The sequence below is a fragment of the Rattus norvegicus genome, chromosome 1 (assembly GCF_021556685.1).
Source record: "Rattus norvegicus strain SHRSP/BbbUtx chromosome 1, alternate assembly SHRSP_T2T, whole genome shotgun sequence".
In the NCBI taxonomy this organism is placed as follows: domain Eukaryota; kingdom Metazoa; phylum Chordata; class Mammalia; order Rodentia; family Muridae; genus Rattus; species Rattus norvegicus.
In genome coordinates, this window is record NC_141534.1 from 218,392,917 (window position 1) to 218,414,111 (window position 21,195).

The 21,195-nt window shown below is 48.2% G+C and overlaps 1 protein-coding gene and 1 long non-coding RNA gene across 5 annotated transcripts; one reads left to right on the top strand and one right to left on the bottom strand.

Annotated features, from left to right (window-relative positions):
- Window positions 1-475: 475 nt before the first annotated feature.
- On the bottom strand, window positions 476-20,972 carry LOC147997044 (uncharacterized). 3 transcript variants are annotated; one of them, XR_015652892.1, is made up of 3 exons: window positions 8,319-8,434; window positions 2,935-3,095; window positions 476-1,639 (listed from the first exon to the last, which is right to left on the bottom strand). It is a non-coding gene; the product is annotated as an uncharacterized LOC147997044 (long non-coding RNA). The 3 variants fall into 3 exon arrangements; XR_015652893.1 differs by lacking the exon at window positions 8,319-8,434 and adding an exon at window positions 20,795-20,972 and having other exon boundaries at window positions 479-1,639; XR_015652894.1 differs by having other exon boundaries at window positions 1,629-1,994.
- Window positions 5,527-13,821, top strand: Slc22a6 (solute carrier family 22 member 6). Of its 2 annotated transcripts, none has more exons than XM_087551577.1 (10): window positions 5,527-6,012; window positions 6,414-6,517; window positions 6,733-6,887; window positions 8,698-8,866; window positions 9,293-9,416; window positions 9,547-9,662; window positions 10,829-11,043; window positions 11,162-11,270; window positions 13,096-13,167; window positions 13,435-13,821. In XM_087551577.1, exons 1-10 carry the CDS (start codon window positions 5,644-5,646, stop codon window positions 13,523-13,525), a joined length of 1,524 nt encoding a protein of 507 aa, XP_087407703.1. In that variant the 5' UTR covers window positions 5,527-5,643; the 3' UTR covers window positions 13,526-13,821. The 2 variants fall into 2 exon arrangements, with proteins under 2 accessions (XP_087407703.1, NP_058920.1); NM_017224.2 differs by having other exon boundaries at window positions 5,599-6,012; window positions 12,964-13,167.
- Window positions 20,973-21,195: the final 223 nt, after the last annotated feature.

Sequence of the window (21,195 nt, forward strand, 5' to 3'; positions counted from 1 at the left end):
CATTATCAACCACAGAGCTAATGACTGCTCTCAAGTGTGTACTTAGAGATTTGAGAGGGCGCTTAATAAACATGAAAAGGATTATATTGTACCCTGCCTCCACCTTCCAGTGATTTCTCACGGGGATAAAACTTCAACCCTCTTACCAGCTCCACCAGAATCAGGTCCCAACCTACCTCGGCCATTTCAGTTTTAACACTTCAGTTCTACATGCTGAAATCCAGCCTCCACTCACTTCTTTCTGCTCATAAACTGCCCTGGCTTTTCACTCAGCATTAGAATGTTCCCCGTTGGGCTTCCACTGTGTTTGGCTCACCCACAACTTATCTTGGGGGTCTCAACTTGTATGACTTCCTCCCAAAAGACTTCTGAGGCTCCAAAGCCTAGATTAGGCACCCTGCAGATTAAATAATGAATTGTGGCCACAGTTGCATCTTGGCATAGATTTCTCCAGAAGTAGATCCCAAGACAAGGATTTGAATGAAAAGTAGTTTATTGGATAGGAGAGTCAGGAAAATAAACAGTGTGGGGGTAAGTCTGAGAGAAGAAGCAAGAGTCAGGAGGACAGGGCGTGAAAAGGCAGAAGGATCCCTCTGCTACCCACCCTGAACCCCGCCCACACCAACCTGCCACCCAGCCTCAGGGGAAATGACATTTACACTGGGTTTGGATGCATGAGTCTTTCTTGCCAACTTTAAACAATTTGGGGCTGGTACCCACTGACTTTGGAGACCTGACTTTTACCGTGAGGTTACCAGGTTTCATTTTAGAACTTGACATCTACTAATGGGGTTTCAACCGCAGAGCCTGAGATTAGCTGACCATAGGGCCAGCAATGCCTTCCCTTTGCTTCACTTGCTCTCCTCCGAAGAACTGCGCTCACTGTGAATCACTGCCCACTACCTTCTGCCCGGCTATTATCAGTCCAGAATCCAAGATGGCTCCCGGCATGTCCCAGCCATGACCCTTCCTGCCCTGCTCCCGGGTGTTTGTTGCTGGCACACAGTGAGGAAAAGAAAGATGTCCAGAAAGCTCTTCCCACTGTTGCTGACAGAATTCAGGGTGAAACACCGATCCTATTCCTCCTCCTTGCCATCGCTGCTGTTGCGCCTGCTTCCTCCATTCCATCTAGTCTGTCCCTGAGCAGGAACAAGTGCTTCAGCGAATTGCCAACCAAAACAGAGCACCCTCTGGGTCGTCTCACAGGTGAACGATCTCATATCTAGTTTATGAGGTTTGCTGTCTCGTTGAGTCTCATGTAGCCCAGTTTGACCTCTGACCCACTGACTAGCAGCTGAAAATGGCCTTGAGCTTCCGATCCCGAGTACTAGGATTGTTTATGTGCCACAGTGCCTCATGCTATGTGGTTCTGGGAATCAAGGTCAAGGCTTCCTGCATACTAAGCAGACACTCAATCAGCGAGCTATATCCCCAGATCAAATCTAGCTTTTAAACTATGGTTTTGGAAGGGCTTATACTGCCTAATGGTTGGGGAAGCCAAGAACAAGGCTCAAGGTTCACTTTGGCTCTGAAATTTCCAGTTCAGATGATGGCAGGCAGCTGGAGTCTTCTGAACTCTCCGGGTCATTTCAACCCCATGCTTCTAGAACATAGTTTGAGCCAAAGTGTCTTCTTTGATCTGTAAATTATTTATTTGAAAGGTGTCACAAAGTAATAAAAATCACATGTAGTCTCACACTTTGAATCCCATTGACTTAACAGACTGTGGTTATACAAAGTCAGCATTTATCCCAGGAAATCTAGCCTATGCGACAGCAACTCGCACGGTAGGGAGAACAAAAGGAGTCAAAAGAGCTGAGTTTGAGACTTGCAGTCTGTTCAACGGGCAACTCATGCTCCCGTCTGAGCTTCAGTCTCATCTGTGTCAAGAGATGTTTTTAGCTGAGTGACAGCTCTCCGTTCCAGTGATAAGTGGTCCTGCAGGGGCAGGTGGAGGGAGCTTCCGCCCATATCCAGACCCCCAGAGCAGACACCTTCCAGTGAGAACAACCAGAATTTAAGCCAATGATCCATTTAGCACAGAGGAGTCCCATCCCTGAATTTTTAATGAACCACAAGATCAACAAGGGACAGTCCCTAGATCTGAAAATCTTGGGATCTTGCCACAGTTCAGTTCCCGGAGTCTCCAATGGAGCCTTTTATAGACTTAGCCAGACTAGGGACTGGGCAGGAACTGTGCTGGCTAGTTTTCTATCTACTTAGCACAAGCTATGGTCATTAAAGAGGAGGGAACCTAATTAAGATAATGCCTCCGTAAGATCAGGCTGTACACCAGCCTGGATGGCATTTTCTTAATTAGGGATTGATGAGGGAGGGCCCAGTCCTCTGTGGGTAATGCTACCCTCTGAACTGTTGGGTTTGTGTGCTATAAGAAAGCAGGATGAGCACACTGTGAGCTGTAGGCCTGTAAGTATCACTCCTCCATGGCCTCTGCATCAACACTATTTCCAGGTTCCGGCCCTGTTTGAGTCTCTGTCCTGATTTCCTTAAGTAACAGACTTTGATTGGGAAGTGTAAGCAAACAAACCCTCTCCTCCTCAGGTTGCTTTGGACAGTGGCAATCACAGCAATAGTAACTCTAACTAGGACAGCAACTAAGAAAGAGGTTCTTATCCAGAGGGGGATTAGGCACAAGCTTGGAGAGGGAGGGGACTTGCAGGAGAGCGCCACACTCCACCTACTCTGCCAGAAGAGCACTAAGTCTTGGCAGGGAATGGACCCCACAACCTCTAAGCTGTTTGTCCAGCTGTCCTCGCCTCCCCAGGCCACAGGTTCTTATATACCTTGGCCTGGAAAATGTATCAGGCATCTGGACTCCCATGGAGCCCAAGCTAGAATCAACACATGCTGGGAGGGGGAGTCTGGGATGAATTACAACCTCCTCTGGGTTGCTTCTCTGCAAAGTTAGCTTACCTCCAAAACCGTTAGCTTGGCAGCAAACATCTCCAGAGCCACAGGTAAGAGTTCAGCATTTTGACCAAACGTAGTGGATCCAGGCCTATAATGCCAGCACTTGGGAGGCTGAGATCAGAGAGTCAGGAGTTTGAACCCAGACTGGGATGTATAATGAGACCCTGTTGGAAGAGAAAGAAGAGGAAACCAGCTTTTAAATTACGGCCCTAAACTAACACCTTGCGTGTCTGAGAACCTAAGTAGACAATAAATTCCATCCCAATTTAATGCACAAAACTGCAGTCTGTATAAGCATAGTATCTAGATTGTTTTTCTTTCCTGGTAAGAGATTCTTTAACCCAGAGTATCACGAAGTCCAGGGTGCCATCAAACTCACTCTGTAGCCAAGACTAAGCTTGAAGTATTAATCCTCCTGCCCAAGATGATTTTGAACTCCCGGGCTCAATCCTCCTGCCTCAGGCTCCCCAAGAGCTGGGACTACAGGCAGAGACTTGCACGCTTGAATAAAGGCTTCTTTACCTATGTTGGCTCATTTAACCCTCCAAGAACAAAATTAAGGAGACATAAAAATCATCCCTATCTTGAAAGAGGTAGACAGGAATTTAATAACTTGCTCTTGTCACACAGTAAGAGAATATGGAAAGAGAACCAACTCACTGCAGGACTCAGTGTTTTGTGTCAGATGCACCTTACAAACCAAAGCCATGGAGCAGCAACCTGCCCTCAACCTCCTTAGTCTGTGATCCAACCAATCGAATCCAACAGAAACATACAATTAGCGTTAACATTGCCTCTGGCTGTGAGTAACCAGGGCTCACAATCCAAAATCTGTTTTAGGAGTTCAAGTCAGGTCCTAAACTTGAGGCTAAAACTGAGATAGGTTCGTGCTCATTTAAGAAAAATAAAAGTTAGCTAGGCAGTGGTGGCTCACACCTTTAACCCCAGCACTCAAGAGCCAGAGGCAGGCGGATCTCTGAGTTCAAGGCCAGCCTGGTCTACAGAGTGAGTTCCAGGACAGCCAGGGCTACACAGAGAAACCCTGTTTTAAAAATAAATACATAGGGGGTTGGGGGTTTAGCTCAGTGGTAGAGCGCTTGCCTAGCAAGCACAAGGCCCTGGGTTCAGTCCTCAGCTCCAATAAATAAATAAATAAATAAATAAATAAATAAATAAATGGGAGATAGATAGATAGATAGATAGATAGATAGATAGATAGATAGATAGATAGAAGAGGGGGGATAAAGAGTTGACTTAGTGGCTGTGGGTAATGCCAGTTCCACAGAATCTGATACCAGATTGGTACCAGGCATGTATATGGTGAACAGATATACATGTAGGCAAAACACCAATACGTATGAAATAAGTGAAATAATTTTTAGAAATAAAGAACACAACAAGGAGGAAAAATTGAACCAAGACGATTAAAGAAACAGGGGCCAGTGAGATGACAGGCAAAGGCTTGCTGCTAAGTCTGATGACATGAGTTTAATCTCCAAAGCTCATATGGTAAAAAGAGAGAAACTGTTCCTACAAGTTATCCTCAGACCTCCATGCACACACACACACACGCACACACACACACACACACACACACACACACACACACACACACACACATCGATAGATAAACAGTGTGATGGTTTGTATTTGTAATCCCAGCATCAGGGAGGTAGAGCCAGGTGGAGCCATACAAGACCAGCCTTGGCTCTGTATTGAACTGAAGGTCGCCCTGAGCTATGTGAGACGCTTTCTTCAAAAACAAATAAAAAAGAATAATCAGGAAGGTGAAACTGAGACTCTAGAAGAGGGATCCCGCGTTATGTCTGATTTTTCCCTTGGCCCCCACACCTTCAAGAGCAACCTCTGACCTCGTGTTTCTTTCATTTGTACAAAGTCAGACCCCTGTAAGATGTGAGTTGTTTGTCCTCAGAAGACCAAAGATCAGGGTTGCTCAATATAGCAAATATGAACACACGATTCCCAGTCAGATCAATTTCAAATCAATGCATGATTTTGGATAGAAACATGGTCTGTGCAATCTTAGGGCTGTACTTTTAAAAAAAATTAACTGTCAATGTGACATTCAGGTTCAACAGGACTTGCTATGCTTTCTCTGGTGTTACTCCAGAAGACAGACTATGGTATCCACAGAATCCCTTCAGAAGGCCACCATATTTCCCAGAGCCCAGACTACTCGATGGAAGAAAGACAGGAGGTCCCATCTTGTCCCCTTCTGCATCCTGCTGCCCAAATGGCCTCCTCCAGTAAATCCACTCACTCTCAGTCTCATCCATCCTCCCTTGCCTTCATACCCACTTGGAGAAATTCTACTGACACAAGGAATACTCACAGGGTTAATCCTCCTGACACCAAGTCACACTTTAACTCATTGTCTTCAGGACAAAGATTAAAAGCTGCCTACGTAAGAGTCAGGGCTCCAGCAGACCCTGAAAGCTGAGCTGTCCAGACCCCCGAAGTGAAGAAAAGAGGCGAGGGCAAGGGAGGGCCAGAACCGAGGGAGAGAGAAAGGAGGGGCAGCCCACCAGCCCGCTGTCCTGCCACAGAACCGGCTCAGCTCCAGCTCCAGGAGTCACTCAGCTGCAGAGGCAGTGGCAGCCCCACTCCTCAGGCAAAGGGCAGCAGACAGACAGACAGAGGTCCTAGGACTGGAGGTCCTCAGTCATTGACCACTCAGCCTGGCCCAGCCCCATGGCCTTCAATGACCTCCTGAAACAGGTGGGGGGCGTCGGACGCTTCCAGTTGATCCAGGTCACCATGGTGGTTGCTCCCCTACTGCTGATGGCTTCCCACAACACCTTGCAGAACTTCACTGCCGCTATCCCCCCTCATCACTGCCGCCCACCTGCCAATGCCAATCTCAGCAAAGATGGAGGTCTGGAGGCCTGGCTGCCCCTGGACAAGCAAGGACAACCCGAATCTTGCCTCCGCTTTACTTCCCCCCAGTGGGGACCACCCTTTTACAATGGCACAGAAGCCAATGGCACCAGAGTCACAGAGCCCTGCATTGATGGCTGGGTCTATGACAACAGCACCTTCCCTTCAACCATCGTGACTGAGGTAAGAATCTGGGGCTTTCTCTCCATGTGACACTACTTTACCTCCTACACAGACAGACAGACAGACATACAGAGAGAGAGAGAGAGAGAGAGAGAGAGAGAGAGAGAGAGAAAGAGAAAGAGAGAGAGAGTGTGTGTCAAGTTTCTTGGGGGCCAAGATCAGAAGATGAAATTAAAACATTGAAGAGGATGGTGTTTGTAGAAAGGTAGAAAGGGTGGGTGAGGAAGTTGCTGAGTGTTGTAAGTGTTCTTATCTCCCAGGAACTGTGAGACAAACTACAGAGAGAAGTATTACTGAAAGAGGGTGACACGGACCCTGCAGACCTTCCTGGGGGGGGGGGTTGAAGGGCTTCCCTGCCTTGGGCTCTTCTGTGCCCAACCCTGGCTTATCTCTCCCCACAGTGGAACCTTGTGTGCTCTCATCGGGCTTTCCGCCAGCTGGCCCAGTCCCTGTACATGGTGGGAGTGCTGCTGGGAGCCATGGTGTTTGGCTACCTGGCGGACAGGTCAGTCCTGGGTAAGCCAAAGAGCTGGGCTAAACTGGGATCAGTGGTTTTAAGACAGGGGTGGCTGGCTTAAGTGCAAGGGTCAGGATTCTTCTTAGCTCCTGAGAAAACTGCAGCCTAGGGCATCACCCTAGGCACCTACTCCTCCTCTGTGTAGCTCAGCCTGGCTCCCAGTAGTCCTCAGGCCCCTGACACAAGTCTTCCCTCCCCGACAGGCTGGGCCGCCGGAAGGTGCTGATCTTGAACTACCTGCAGACAGCTGTGTCGGGAACCTGTGCAGCCTATGCACCCAACTATACTGTCTACTGCGTTTTCCGGCTCCTCTCGGGCATGTCTTTGGCTAGCATTGCAATCAACTGCATGACACTAAGTGAGGACTGTTCGCCATGTCCCCTCTCACCACCCAGTCCTGCCAACCTCCTCCTGAAGCCCTCACCTCCTGAGCCCCACCTCCTCTCAACCCAGTATCTCCCTTAGATCTGCATTTCCAGTCAACAGTAACACTGCCTTCCCCAGCCCCCAGCTCACACCAGCTTGATCCCTTACTTGGAATGAGATTGCCGACTCTGTGGTCAGTGTGCCCAAGACAAGCCGGGCACGGGAGACCTTAGGAGTAGTGAAGAGTGTGTCCAAAGGAAATCTGAAGGCTAGTGATACAGGCAAGGCCTGGTAGCATGTTCCCACAATCCCAGTGCCCGGGAATCAGAGGCGGGAGGACTGTCCCAAGAATGAAGCCAGAAAGGTCTATATAATGAGTTCTAGGCCAGTCTGGGCTAAATAGCAAAGAAGATATCTCAGTGGGTAAAGACACTTGCCACCAAGTCTGATGACCGGAGTTCAATCCCCAGGAACAACATGGTAGAAAAAAAAAAACGCAACTGCTACAAGTTAGTTGTCCTCTGACTTCCACACACTTGTCATGACATAAGCACAGACAGACAGACAGACAGACAGACAGACAGACACCTATGCGGAAAAGATAGAGAGTGAGAGGATAAATAAAAAATGTACTTTTTTTAAAAAAAAGAAACATCCTATCTAGAAATACCAAAGGCGCTCCCAGCCAAGAAGTCGGATATCACTATGTGTTCATTGGTATTGTTTATTTGTTTTGTTTTGATACCTGGTGTTACTATGTAGTCTCCAACCCATAACAGCCTCCCCCACCCAAGTGCTAGGATTACAGGCAACACTACCACGCCCAATCTCTCTCAATTTTTAAAAATAATATAAAATATCTTAATTATTTTAATATTGTGGTTAGTCTAATATTTCTAAATAAGAATGAACCAGCATCGGGGTTGGGGATTTAGCTCAGTGGTAGAGCACTTGCCTAGCAAGCGCAAAGCCCTGGGTTCAGTCCCCAGCTCCGAAAAAAAGAAAAGAAAAAAAAAAAAAGAATGAACCAGCATCATATGCACCAAACACACTTAGTGACTGAGAATAGTCTATTAATAAACCATCAGTGTGTTTCCTCTAGTAAATTTTACACACACACACACACACACACACACACACACACACACACACACACACACACAATTTCCCAGATAATCAATCTGAGGGATGAGGAGAAGAAAAGAAATGGACCTGCAGTCATCCCTCAAGCCCAGAAGAAATTCAGGAATTCACAGTTCTCTAGATGAATGGAACTAGGTAGGCCTGAGATAGAACTAAGATATGCTTAAGGCTCCAAAGTCAATATCAATATTCAAATGTATCCCAGTAGCAGAATCAGAAGCCCACCAGAAGCCCAGCCCTTCCTCTGGAGACCTTAGCAGAGTAGTGGTCCCCTTCCTACCTGGACTGATGTTCCAGGATGGAAAAAAGTAGTGCTCTGACCACTGAGGGTGAGTCCAGCCCAGGACTGAGAGAGAGGCAGTGTTTGCTGCTGACAGCAGACTGAGCGAACAGAGTAACTCTGCAGGGAGAGGGGCTGTAGTCAGGCCCTTGGGGCAGGGCCAAAGAGCAGCGGGAACATGGAGAGGGCAGGTCCGGGGAATCCTGAATCTAATTCCCAATTCTTACTCCCACTTAATGTCTCCATTCTCCCTACCCTAGCACCCAACCTCACAGATACATCTTCTACAGAGTTGGGCAAAAACACAATTGGGAGAGGGGGGTCTCTTCCCATCCAGCAGCCCACTTACTCGCAACCCTTCTACTCTAACCCTTTCCAGATGTGGAATGGATGCCTATCCACACCCGTGCCTATGTGGGCACCTTGATTGGCTATGTCTACAGCCTGGGCCAGTTCCTCCTGGCTGGCATCGCCTATGCTGTGCCCCACTGGCGCCACCTGCAGCTTGTGGTCTCTGTGCCTTTTTTCATTGCCTTCATCTACTCTTGGTATGTGGGATCTGGAGTGGGAAGGGTTCCCTGAAGTCTACAGGGCTACAAGGCACAGGCCATCTCCCAGAGCTTGGCACAAACCTCCCCAGAGAGTCCCATCAAGCCATAACACTGACCCCAAGCCAATGTTTCTGTTGAATAGATTCTGAAGCCAGCGCTGGGGTAGGTTTTGCTTTGGGGAAGGTGGCCATTCTCTGGCACCTTACAGTCTGACCTGCCTGCTGGCACCCTTCTACTCAGCACCCAAGAGCTGGGCTTCTGGGTTGGGTCTTTATCGATCTGGCCACTGCTTTGTCCTTAAGGGGCTCTTGGCAAGGGCTCTGGTCCCCAAAACATAAATAAAACCCTACTGCATACCTCTGACCCAGAAGACTGAAACTGAGGCTGTGCCAACATCTGCCCTCTCTCCACCCTCACTTCCAGGTTCTTCATTGAGTCAGCCCGCTGGTACTCCTCCTCAGGAAGGCTGGACCTCACCCTCCGAGCCCTGCAGAGAGTGGCCCGGATCAATGGGAAACAAGAAGAAGGGGCTAAGCTAAGTATAGAGGTAAGTAAGACATGTTTGTTCCTAGATGCCACTGAGCTCCAACCCAAGTACCAAGACCCAAGACCCAGAGGTTGGACCCTAAGGGTCCCCTAGGAAAAGCTCAGGCCCTGAGTCATGCCCATCCCATCAGGTGCTCCGGACCAGCCTGCAGAAGGAACTGACTCTAAGCAAAGGCCAAGCCTCAGCCATGGAGCTGCTGCGCTGCCCCACCCTTCGACACCTCTTCCTCTGTCTCTCCATGCTGTGGTAGGCTCAGACAGACACACTGGTGGACAAGCAGGCTGATCAAAAGACACAATACAGGCTGGGGGAAGGCATGGATGAAATGGGTGGAAAAGGGAGGGAAAGGGGAGGAAAAATCAGCGGATCTGCTATGACTAATAGTGAGAGCCTCAAAGAAACAATCGCCCTCCAGCTCAACCCAGTCCCTGGGCTCAAACTGGTCACTAAGTCTCCCAGCTTCTCTCTCCCAGCCCTGTTCCAGTATAAAACACCTCACCAAGACCAATGGTTTCCAGAGCCCACAGGCTTACATTGTGAGGTCCGACCAGTGTGCTTTGAAAACTGCTCTGAGACTTTATTGCTCTGGTGGTACCTGAAGGGAAACCAGCACAGGCATTAGAGAACCCACACATATTCCCCACTAATATGCATTACCGTGGTGATCCCATGACAGCTAAGTAGGGCGTGGTCAGAAGAACAATCTTACCAAAGAATTCTTTGCTGTCACTTTGGGGTTTATTCTCTGTAGAGGATTCTATCCCCAAACCTGAGCTCTGTGAACCCCTAAACAATCATCCCAGAAGGAAAGACAGATAAATCCCAGAGGATTCCAGCCCTTAACAGCACCTTGACGTAGCTTACACAGTAACCTGTCCTCCCTCAGCCCAGCAGATAAGATAAAGACTGAATGTGTATAAACCTTACTTAGCAACTAAATGAAAGTTCCCAGCTCCGTGGGGTGTCAGGTTAGCACAGGATTGGAGGACTGCCCAGTACTGCAACTGTACAGTTGGAATATGTAGTTGTTATGTGTCTAAAGAAGCAATAGCCAAAGCGGTCCCACAGCAGGACACTCCACGTATCACTGTATATATGGAAGAGCATCCTTGATTTTTGTTCTTCTTTTCTCTTCTTCTCTTTTCTTTTCTTTTCTTGAGTTTTCTTTTTCAGGGGTAGTTGGTTGATTTTGATTTGATTTGGTTTGGTTTTAGCTTTTCGAAACAGGGTTTCTCTGCATAGCCCCAGATGTCTTAGAACTCACTCTGTAGACCAGCCTGGCCTCGAATCCAGAGACCCACCTGCATCTGCCTCTCGTGCTAGGATTAAAAGCAAACACCACCACTGCCCAGTTCTGAGCATCCTTGTTTAAGCCCCTCTAACCAGCTCCACTTCCCTCTCCCTTGCACCAGGTTTGCCACTAGCTTTGCCTACTACGGGCTGGTCATGGACCTGCAGGGCTTTGGGGTCAGCATGTACCTTATCCAGGTGATTTTCGGTGCCGTGGACCTGCCTGCCAAGTTTGTATGCTTCCTAGTCATCAACTCCATGGGGCGCCGGCCTGCACAGATGGCCTCCCTGCTGCTGGCAGGCATCTGCATCCTGGTGAATGGCATAATACCGAAGAGTGCGTACTCACCACCAGTATCTTGGCTCTCAGACCCAGCCACCCTACCCCTTCAGACATAACCCAGTGCCTCCAACCTCAATCCCCATGTTCCTCCTTTCCCCAATCCTTTCCCCAGGCCATACGATCATTCGCACCTCCCTGGCTGTGCTAGGGAAGGGCTGCCTGGCTTCCTCTTTCAACTGCATCTTCCTGTACACCGGAGAGCTGTACCCCACAGTGATTCGGTAAGTGGGAGCCCAGTGCATGGGGGGTCTAGGGAAGGATAGTCCCTTGCCCACATTAAAGTCAGAACCCCAGAGTATAGCCTAGTACCCAGAACATCTCCAAAAACCATTCATTGGGGCAAGATATATAGGAACCACTCAGTTACACATGTCAGGGTCTGGCTGACAGACGTGTGGCTGTCCAGCCCTCACCTAATCCTAGAGGAGATCTAGAAGAAGTTACCAACTCGAGTAGGGTAGAGAGCCACGTCTCAAAGACAATGAACCGAAGACTCCAGAACACAAGTTACAAACTGTGACCATATCGAAGGTCCATCTTTAACCGAGCCGTATATCCGAAATCAAAGACCCAAACACACGTGCAACTTCCTACAAGAACCACTCCTGACAACACCCCAGCCACATGAGCAAACTCAGCACCACTTTACGGTGAGATGGGAGAGACGCTAAGAAATAAAGCAATACGTCTACCTTAAAAGTTGAATGTGAACATCACATGAACTGTCAAAGGTCTGAGAGGCCACAGTGCTGGGATGAGAACCCTGCGGCATCTTGGATACCATCCCATGCCTTTATGATTTCTAGACAGTGTGTATATGTACCAAGCACTCAGGGGAAAAGCATGTGCTGTGTGCCAAGCACTCTTTTAATCTTTTCACAAACGTTAACTCACTAATTTCTCAAAGCAGGTCAAGGTAGACGTTATCATTTCCCTTTCACGCGTGTAAAAACAGAGACGCAGAGAAGTTAGGTGTCTTCTCCAAGGTGGCACAGCTCGTGTGTGAATGCAGTTGCCTCCTGAGTCGATGTTGTTAACGTCTTCTTTCATAGGGAATGTTCTTGGTTATGAGGATTTATTTTCAGACTTATTTATCTGTATTTAGTGTATGTTCTGCACACATGTATGTACATGTCTGTACATATACCATGTGTGTGCCTACTGCCCACTGAGCACAGAGGAGAATGTCAGATCCCCTACAACCAGAGTTACAGATGGTTATGAGCTGCCATGTAGGTACTGAAAACTGAGCCTGGGTCCTCTACAAGAGCAGCCAGTGCTCTCAGTCACTGAGCCATCTTGCCAGTTTTCATAGACAACGAACGTTCTTAACACACAAGCAACATGCAGCTCCCAGGTCCCGTCCTGTGGGGATCCTCACTAAGAGGTTTCTGTGAAATGGACAAGTAGGATTCATAAGTTATAGCTCGGGAGCAGAGCAGTCGTCTCCTGGGTGCGAGGTCCAGAGTTCCATCCATAGCACAGCCAGGAAAGAAAAAAAAAAAAGGAAAACAAAAACATTCCAGGATCCCTGCTCTTACCCAATGGTCACATGACAGCTGAAAACCAAAGGCCGAAGACTGTAAAGAGCTCAGCTGAAGGTCGCACAGCAGCTCAAGGACAGAGGCAGAACTCAGTTTCAAGTCTCTCAATTCTCTGACCACAGCCCCTTCTCAATTCCCCTTTTTGTTTTATAAGTCACTACCAGGGCCTGGGGATGCCAGTGGTAAAGAGGCTACCTGGTCTGTGCAGAGCCCTGGCTTTGACTCCAGTACAAATAACAACCAAACACAAAGATGTGGAATCATTTGCTGATCAAGTAGGAAAGGGGAGGCACAGGGATGGAGCAAATGGCTCCAAATGTGGCCACTGGTACCCATGCCAGAGCTCTAATCAACACCTACCTGACCACAGGCAGACAGGCCTGGGCATGGGCAGCACCATGGCCCGGGTGGGCAGCATTGTGAGCCCGCTGGTGAGTATGACTGCAGAGTTCTACCCCTCCATGCCTCTCTTCATCTTCGGCGCTGTCCCTGTGGTCGCCAGTGCTGTCACTGCCCTGCTGCCAGAGACCTTGGGCCAGCCGCTGCCAGATACAGTGCAGGACCTGAAGAGCAGGTAGGTATACCCCAAAGAGGGTCAGTGACTTACTCCAGGTCACCGACCCAGGCTGGGGCAGCACCGAGGCTCAGACCCAGGCCTACTCTTCCACATCAGAGCTTTGTCCCTTTGTCTCCAAGTGGAAGATTCTCCCATTATCCTTGGGGCTCCAGGAAGGAGTGGTCGCCATTTGAGAGCAGATAGCAGGTGGCTAGTCACAGCTGAGGGGAGAGCCTGTCCCATCTCAGGAGGTTGCAAACCTGAACATCTGCTTTCCTTCCCCAGGAGCAGAGGAAAGCAGAATCAACAGCAGCAGGAACAGCAGAAGCAGATGATGCCGCTCCAGGCCTCAACACAAGAGAAGAATGGACTTTGAGAACGGAAGGGCTTCACACAGCACTAAAGGGAGTGGAGTTCTACAGGTCCTGCCGTCTACATGAGGAGGGGGAGTGAGTAGAGGGACTGGACCATCCAAATGTGGAGGCTGCCATTCAGAGAAATCCCTCCCCAAAGGTCATGTCAGTAGACCCACTAGGAACAAAAGCTCTGACTATGTGCAGCTTCTTAAGCAGAATGTTCTCGGCACCGGCCATCTTCCTGCTCATGGTCACTCCGCCACCTCCAGGACCTTGCAAAGAATCTCAGACAATTAAATGAATCTCTTCTACCTTGGTCCCTCTCTCTTCTTCTCTGCCCTCACCTCTCCTATCCAATCATTTCTGTTTTAGCTACATGCCTCATGTCCCTTCCCTTCCCGGAAATCAGAATTCAATGAGAAACTGAGATGGAAACAGCAGTCAGAGGTTCTGCTCTGGGCTCTTCTCCTGCTGTAAGAGCAGATGGAAACTTCTAGCAGCAAAAGAGATAGAGGCTCATAGATGTGATGTCAGGATACTGCCCCCACATGTTCAGACCACTAGCCACCCTAATCTTCCCTGTGTTTCATGGGTTTTCAATGTTGTTCTGCTTCCCGTGGGTCCAAGGGCTGGTGGAGGGGTGAGATGAGGACCAGAAAGTATTGAACAGCCAGGGAGACCCAACACTTGAGTGTTAATTATGTGCCAGGCGGTGTCTTAATTCAGTTTATCCTGTCAGTCACCCCCTGGAGGTAGACACTGTTTGAGAGTCATTCAGTTGGGTTTCACTTTTTAGTTTTCCTGAGAAGGGGTCTTGTCTAGCTAGTTATTTTGTCAACTTGACACGAGCTAGAGTCATTTGAGAGAAAAGAACCGGAACTGAAAAAAATGTCTGCAGGCAAGCCTGTGTGGGGCAGGTTCTTGATTAATGATTGATGTAGGAGGATCCAGACCACTGCCGGCAGTGCCGTGCCAGGGCTGGTGGTCCTGGGTGCTATAACAAAGTAAGCTGAGCAAGCCAGTAGGCAGTGTTCCTCCATGGCCTCTGCTTCAGTCTCTGCCCTGACTTCCCACAGTGACAGAGTGTGACCTGAGAGCTATAAGAGGAAATGAACCCTTTCCTCTCCAAGCAGCTTTTGGTGATGGTATTTTTGCCACAGCAATGGAAATCTAAAGCAGGGTCTTATCCCTGGCTGGCCTTGACCTTACTAAGTAGCTGAGGATGAATTTGAACCTTGATCCTTCTGCCTCCACCTCCCAAATGCTAGCATTGCAGGTGTGTGCCACAATGCTCAAATCTGAAAATGGTACAGTTTTATTCCTGTCTTAGCCTCTTTTCAGTCAGTGTGTCAGGGCCCTTGTAGCATCTTCTGTGACCTGACCAAGATGGAATATTCCAGAGAATTCTCAACTTCCTGGCCCTGGTAAAGTTCTCCTCATTCTCTGGGTTTCACCGCATCATGCCAGGTCCCACTCTGGCTTTTAGCCCAAAGCCCCTCCTCACAGGATTTTTCCCCCTCCAAAGAAGTTTCATGACCCCAGAGAGATTTAGAGGACAGAGGCTTCCCCAGTGAAGCTTCCTGTCCTATAGCAGGCTGCACAGAGGAGCCCTCGGGGATGTCTACACCAACTCCTTGGAACTTGATATGCAGATATGATTAAAATAAGGATTCTGAAGTGAGGAAAGTATCCTAAATTATTTGGGTTAGCCCAATGTGATCACAATGGCAGTTAGAGAGGCAGATCAGTGGCAGCAGATCTAACAACAGAATCAAGAGGGTAGAATGATTCAAGAAGGAATAAAAAAATAGAAATCAGTTCAAGGCAAGACAGAGACAATAAGCTTCAATTAATTGTTACTAAATTAAAGTGACTTCTGATCATTTTCAAAAAATAGAAACATTTAACATTATCAAATAGATAATTAAGTGGTGTGGGCCTCCAGGCCAAGGAATGAAACTTCCGGGAGCTGAAATGAGAAAGAAATGGATTCTCTTTTGAAGCCACCGAAAGGAGCACATCCCTGTTGACATAGCAACCTTCAGCCTCTGACTATACAAGAAAAGAATAACCGGGACTGTTTTAAACAGTCTTATGAACAGCATTAGGAAACTGAGAATTCTTTTTGATAGTTTCCTGCAGGAGACCCAGTAGAGACTCTATTTTCCCACCTGGTGTATTTTTGGTTGGGGTGGAACTGTAATGCTTAGGTAGGAAAAGGGTCCTATTATCAAATTCACAGGGTTTGCCTTACCCCCACTTCCTATAGATATTTTGCAAGTCGTAAACTCCCCTCTGCTAAATCCTCACCTGCCTATCCCCAACCCCTTAGCCTCCCCAAACCCCCTGCACAACTGTCTTTATCATAAGTATAAGAGCAAAAGAAAAGGACTGCCCTGGAGCTGGAGACAGATGTAGCTCAGCTCGTGGAGCACTTGCCTAGCAGGCAGGAAGCCCTGAGCACTAATCTCAGTATCAGTAAACCAGGCACGCTGGTGTGCACCTGTAATCCCTGGACTCAAGAGGTACAGGGGAAAGAGCTAAACGTTAAGGTCACCCTGGGCCTCGCAGTGAGTATGAGGTCAGCCTAGTACTCATGATATGTGCTGTCTCAAGAGGAGAAAGAAAAAAATGAACAGAGGTAAGAAAAGAGAAGGGAAGGAAACCCTGCATGGACCTGTGCTCCTGGACTCCCCCTAAGAAAGCCTTCGGTGATCTCTGAGGTCTGTCTCCGTGCGGCTCAGGTTGTGGCTACACACCAGTAGCTGAATCTGTTGTGAACCAATAAAGTGCTAAGCTATGATCTTGAGGCTCTATTCCCTCCTCCAGTTCCAATCCAGTCTCATCCGGTTTCACTTAAATTCCTCCTCAAGAGAAGCCCATTGCGATATCAGTCACATATGTAAGGACCCAAAGCGGCTGCAGCTTAGATGCAGGTGGTGGATGATGCTAGATGTTCCGATGGGATGTCTCAAAGTACAGCAGCCACTAGGGAAAGCAATGGCTGAGACGACCGGAATGCAACCTAATGGAAAGGTAGAACTGCCCCTGGGCTTGATGATATATATCCTGGGCATATAAGTTTAACCGAGCCCAATGCCACTTACTGACTCTACTTGAACTCTCCACCTGCAATTATACAGGGAACATGGTTGTTGTTCTAGAAGCAATGAGAATGGATGAGGAAACGGTTCCAACCATCAGGGAGCGCAGGATCTGAAAGAACCCTTCTACTGTCAACGACTAGAAAGCTGAAGGAAACTGGAGACTAGGAAGCTCCAGGACACACTTGCTACGAGAAAGGGAACAAATGGTATGAGAGCTGCCCTCATCCAAGCTCCCTTCCTGGGAGCAGATTATGGGCCTCAGTAGAGAAGCAGGGTCCAAATAGAGCCAGGCAATCCCATGCCTGAGGAGAACAAAAGAGACACCCAAGGTGGCCAAAGCAGTTTGCAGAACTGAGAACTATAAAGCTTCTAGAGATGACGGAGGTGTGCAAACACCGGGCACCATGGGTTTGCAGAGTCTAAAGAGGTGTCCCAGCAGTGGAGATGCAGCTCAGTTGGTAGAGGGCTTATCTACCTCAGTACTGCAAACAAATCAAGTGTGGTGATTCATGCCTGCAATCCCAACACACAAGAGATAAGAAGTTCAGGGTCATCTTCAGCTATGTAGAGAACTCAAGGCCGCAGAAGACCATCTCAAAAAAAAAAAAAAAAAAAGGCGAAAAGAATCTCTAGGGTCAGTGAGGTGCTCGGTGGGTAAAAGCACTGACCACACAAACCTGACAGCATGAGCTCTGTCCCTGGAATCCACTTTGGAGGACTCCGCTTTGGAAGCAGTGAACTGACTCCTGAAAGTTATGTTTTGACCTCTATATGCAGACAGAGAAAAATAGAATGAAATTTTAAAAGAAGAATTCCTAGAACTTGATAAAAAGAACTCAAGCACCCCAATTCAATTACAGCCAAAAATCCATAAAAGAAGTTACAGGGACAGGCAATAGGCACGAATAATTATCAGCCTCAATAGACGTGAGGAAAATCAGACCACGGTGGGATGCTGGTTCACATCCATACAAACAGCCAACACACAACATTCTGGATCCTGTGCAGCCACGTGATGCCCTGGGCAGCCACCTTGGGATCCTCAGCAGCCTGAAGACTCTCACCAGATGTGACCCCTTGACTTTGGACTTCCTGCCACTCCATGTGACCAAGATGCAGCCAGAAGGCTGGGACTCAGCTAGTGAGACCTATCCACCACGGACTTTGATTCAGGAGACAGTGACTTGAAAATGTATCCCAATCGACTACTCCCACATGGCAGTAGGTCCACAGCTCAGCTGCAGACCCCAGAGCGTCACCAGACTAGCTTGTGGGTCATACTACTCAAGTTGAGTTTTCCCGATAACTCCCCCAACTGCCCAATGGGCTATTGATAAATGTGTTCTCTCCTTGGAAAATAAACTGAGACCAAGCACCATAATGTGCTGAAAAGAAGAAACAGAAATCCAGTTCTGGGGGTGTGGGGACCCTAGGTTTGTAGCCATTCATTACCAATGGCAGCAGTAGTGAGCCAAAGTAAACCTTTGCTCTTTGTAAGTTGATTTGCCTCAGGTATTTGTCACAGTGAGAGAAAGCTGACTAGTATACAGAGTTCCAAAACAGAATACCAAGGACTAGACAGCTTACTCATCAGAAAGCACTTTCTCACAGTTCTAGAGGCTGAAAGTCCATTGTCAAAGAGTCAGCAGGTGTAAGCCTCTTCCCTTGGCTACTTTCCCACCGTGTCCTCACATGGTCTCTCTTACACACACACACACACACACACACACACGCACACGCACACACACACACGCACACACACACATACACACACACACGCACACACACACACACACACACATACACACACACATCTGCTGCTTCTTTTTTTTTTTTTTTTTTTTGGTTCTTTTTTTCGGAGCTGGGGACCAAACCCAGGGCCTTGCGCTTCCTAGGCAAGCGCTCTACCACTGAGCTAAATCCCCAGCCCCTGCTTCTTTTTATAAAGATATCAGATGTTTAAATTTGGAACTTACTCTTATTTTAATAAAATATGTTTTTATTGTTTGACAATTCCACACATGCAAATAACACATGCAAGGCCCCCCCCACCCGACTCCCACTTGTCCCAGATAGCCCTAACATGTTCCCCTCTCTTTCACTTTCTCAACCTCAGTAAAGACTGAGACCTGGAGGCCTGGCTGCCCGAGTCCTGCATTCTCTTCTCTCCTCCAATGGGAACAATCTTTTCCCAATAACACAGAGGCCACCGCACAGAAGTCACAAAGCCCTGTACGGATAGCTAGACTTTTCTTCTGAGGTGAGGAAACCTGGGCCACTTTCCAACCTCCTTGCTGCCCCTGTGTCAGTTACCTTCTTCAGTACTATGTCAGGGTAACTAACAAAAGAGAAAAAAGGTTTATTTTGGCTCACAGAGGGGATACAGTCCATCTCTGTAGAGATGCAGCCTTGGGTAGCCGGTCACATGGCACTTGCAGTGAGGAGCAGACAGAGCCGACTGACTGTATTCTACTTTTCTCCTTTTTATTCAGTCAGGAACCTAGCCCTCTGAACAGCGCCGCCCAGATTCAGAGTGGCTCTTTCCACCTCAGTCAAATCTTTCCGGAAATATCCTCATAGATGCATCCAGAAGTCTATCTGCTCCGTGTTTCTAAGTCCTGCCATGATACCCATCAAGATCCCTTCCCTGCCCCCTCTTGCCCTCTCCACATACACACCCAGTCTGAGTGATCTGACTTGAGTTTGTCTGAAGTGGGCGACTACAGTGCTTGCCCAAAACACAGAGGTTTTCAAGTTGAGAGGCTCACCCAAGAGGAGACACGGTAATCCCTGCAGGAAGCAGCTCTCTGCCCATCCCATACCAGAAACAGGAGCCCAGTGCTAATCTCCTCAAAACCAAAAGCCAAAAGACCCCGGGGAATCAGACAAGTCCCCAAGGTGGGTACAGAAGAAAGAGAATGGAGGCTGGAGATTCTGAGCTCAGAGTTTTAGAGACAGAAACAATTTCCTGTCTTTAGAAATTGCTCCTAGCTGGGCTAGGAGATGGAACACAGCCAAGGAGCTAAAATGGGATGGGAAGGACAACAGGGCTGTGGGATTCCTTTCATCTTAGCCACACATATACACACACTCTCACACACTCACACATATTCATACATATACTCACACTCTCTCACACACACTCACACATTCACATATACACACACTCTCACACACACTCACTCACATACACACACACGCCCTTGGACACACACACATACACTCTCTCTCTCTTTCTCTCTCTCTCTCTCTCTCTCTCTCTCTCTCTCTCTCTCACACACACACACACACACACACTCTCATACACATTCACTCACAGACACTCACTCACATACACACACACACGCCCTCGGACACACACACCTTCACACACACATACACTCTCTTTCTCTCTCTCTCTCTCTCTCTCTCTCTCTCTCTCTCTCTCTCTCTCACACACACACACACACACACACACACACACACACACAGTTGGATCATGATGATGGCCTGCTGAGTGGCTCATTAGGCTGCATTCTGAACCTCACAGCCGTAACACTAATCATGTTCGTCACCTCTGTTCCAGTCAAGGGTCTTTTGGTCAGAAAGAACAGACTCTCTCGAGTAAGCCAGTGGGAAAGGGGACATAACTTCAGTTATACAAAAGATCAAAGGCCTGAAGAGATTGCTTAGAAATTAGGCACTCAGACCTGAAGAGATGGCTCAGTGGTTAAGAGCACTGGCTGCTCTTCCTGACAGACCCAGGTTCAACTCCCAGCACCCACAGGGCAGCACACAACTGTCTGTAATCCATCCAGCACCTTGCACAGACCATGCAAGCAGTACACCAATGAACATAAAAGTGAAAACGAATTTAAAAGCACCTGCTCCTCCAGAGGGCCCAAGCTTGAGTCCCAACACAGAAGTCAGGCAGCTCTCAACCATCTGTGAATCTGGCTGCTATGGATCTTCCGGGATCTGCCGGGATCTGCCGGGATCTGCCAGGATCTGCCATCTCTGACCTCTGTAAGCACCAGCACTCATGTGCAGGAACTGTCTCACATTGCACCCTCATGCAGATACACCTACATTATATTCAAAATGGATTTTTTAATGACTTCAGGAACAAGCGATAAAGCGTGTCCAGGACTCATGGAAACTGGAACCAAGAACTGGACACCAAAGGTATTTCTGTATGCTCACCCTGCTCCTTCTCCACTGCCAGTTTCGTCTGTGTGCTCTTCTTGCAAAATAACCACCGACCCTATCTCCGATCCATTACCTCTCAGGCTTAGGCTCAACACCAACCAGAACATTTTTATGAGCTTAATTCAAAGTCTCAGGAGAAGTTCTGCTTGGCTTAAGGCAACAAGCCTTCCCCTCTGCACTTGGTTCGTAGGCACCCTTTAATAACTGCACTTTATTGCTTACTTTTTATTGCTGTGATAACACCTCACAAATGTAATATGAGGAAAGAACGGTTTGTTTGGCTCCACAGTTTAAGGATAAAGTCCACTGTGGTGAGGAAGCTACAGCAGCAGGAGGTCGAGGCAGCCGGTCATATGGCCTCTACAATCCAGGAGCAAAGGTGTAGTCCGCTCACT

What these genes read in the sequence shown, in the direction of transcription:
- Slc22a6 (NM_017224.2), top strand. Translation starts at nt 5,644, where the DNA reads ATGGCCTTCAATGACCTCCTGAAACAGGTGGGGGGCGTCGGACGCTTC. An exon ending in CTTCAACCATCGTGACTGAG is followed by an intron (nt 6,013 to 6,413) that starts GTAAGAATCTGG and finishes CTCTCCCCACAG; the next exon opens with TGGAACCTTGTGTGCTCTCA. An exon ending in CTGTACCCCACAGTGATTCG is followed by an intron (nt 11,271 to 12,963) that starts GTAAGTGGGAGC and finishes ACCTGACCACAG; the next exon opens with GCAGACAGGCCTGGGCATGG.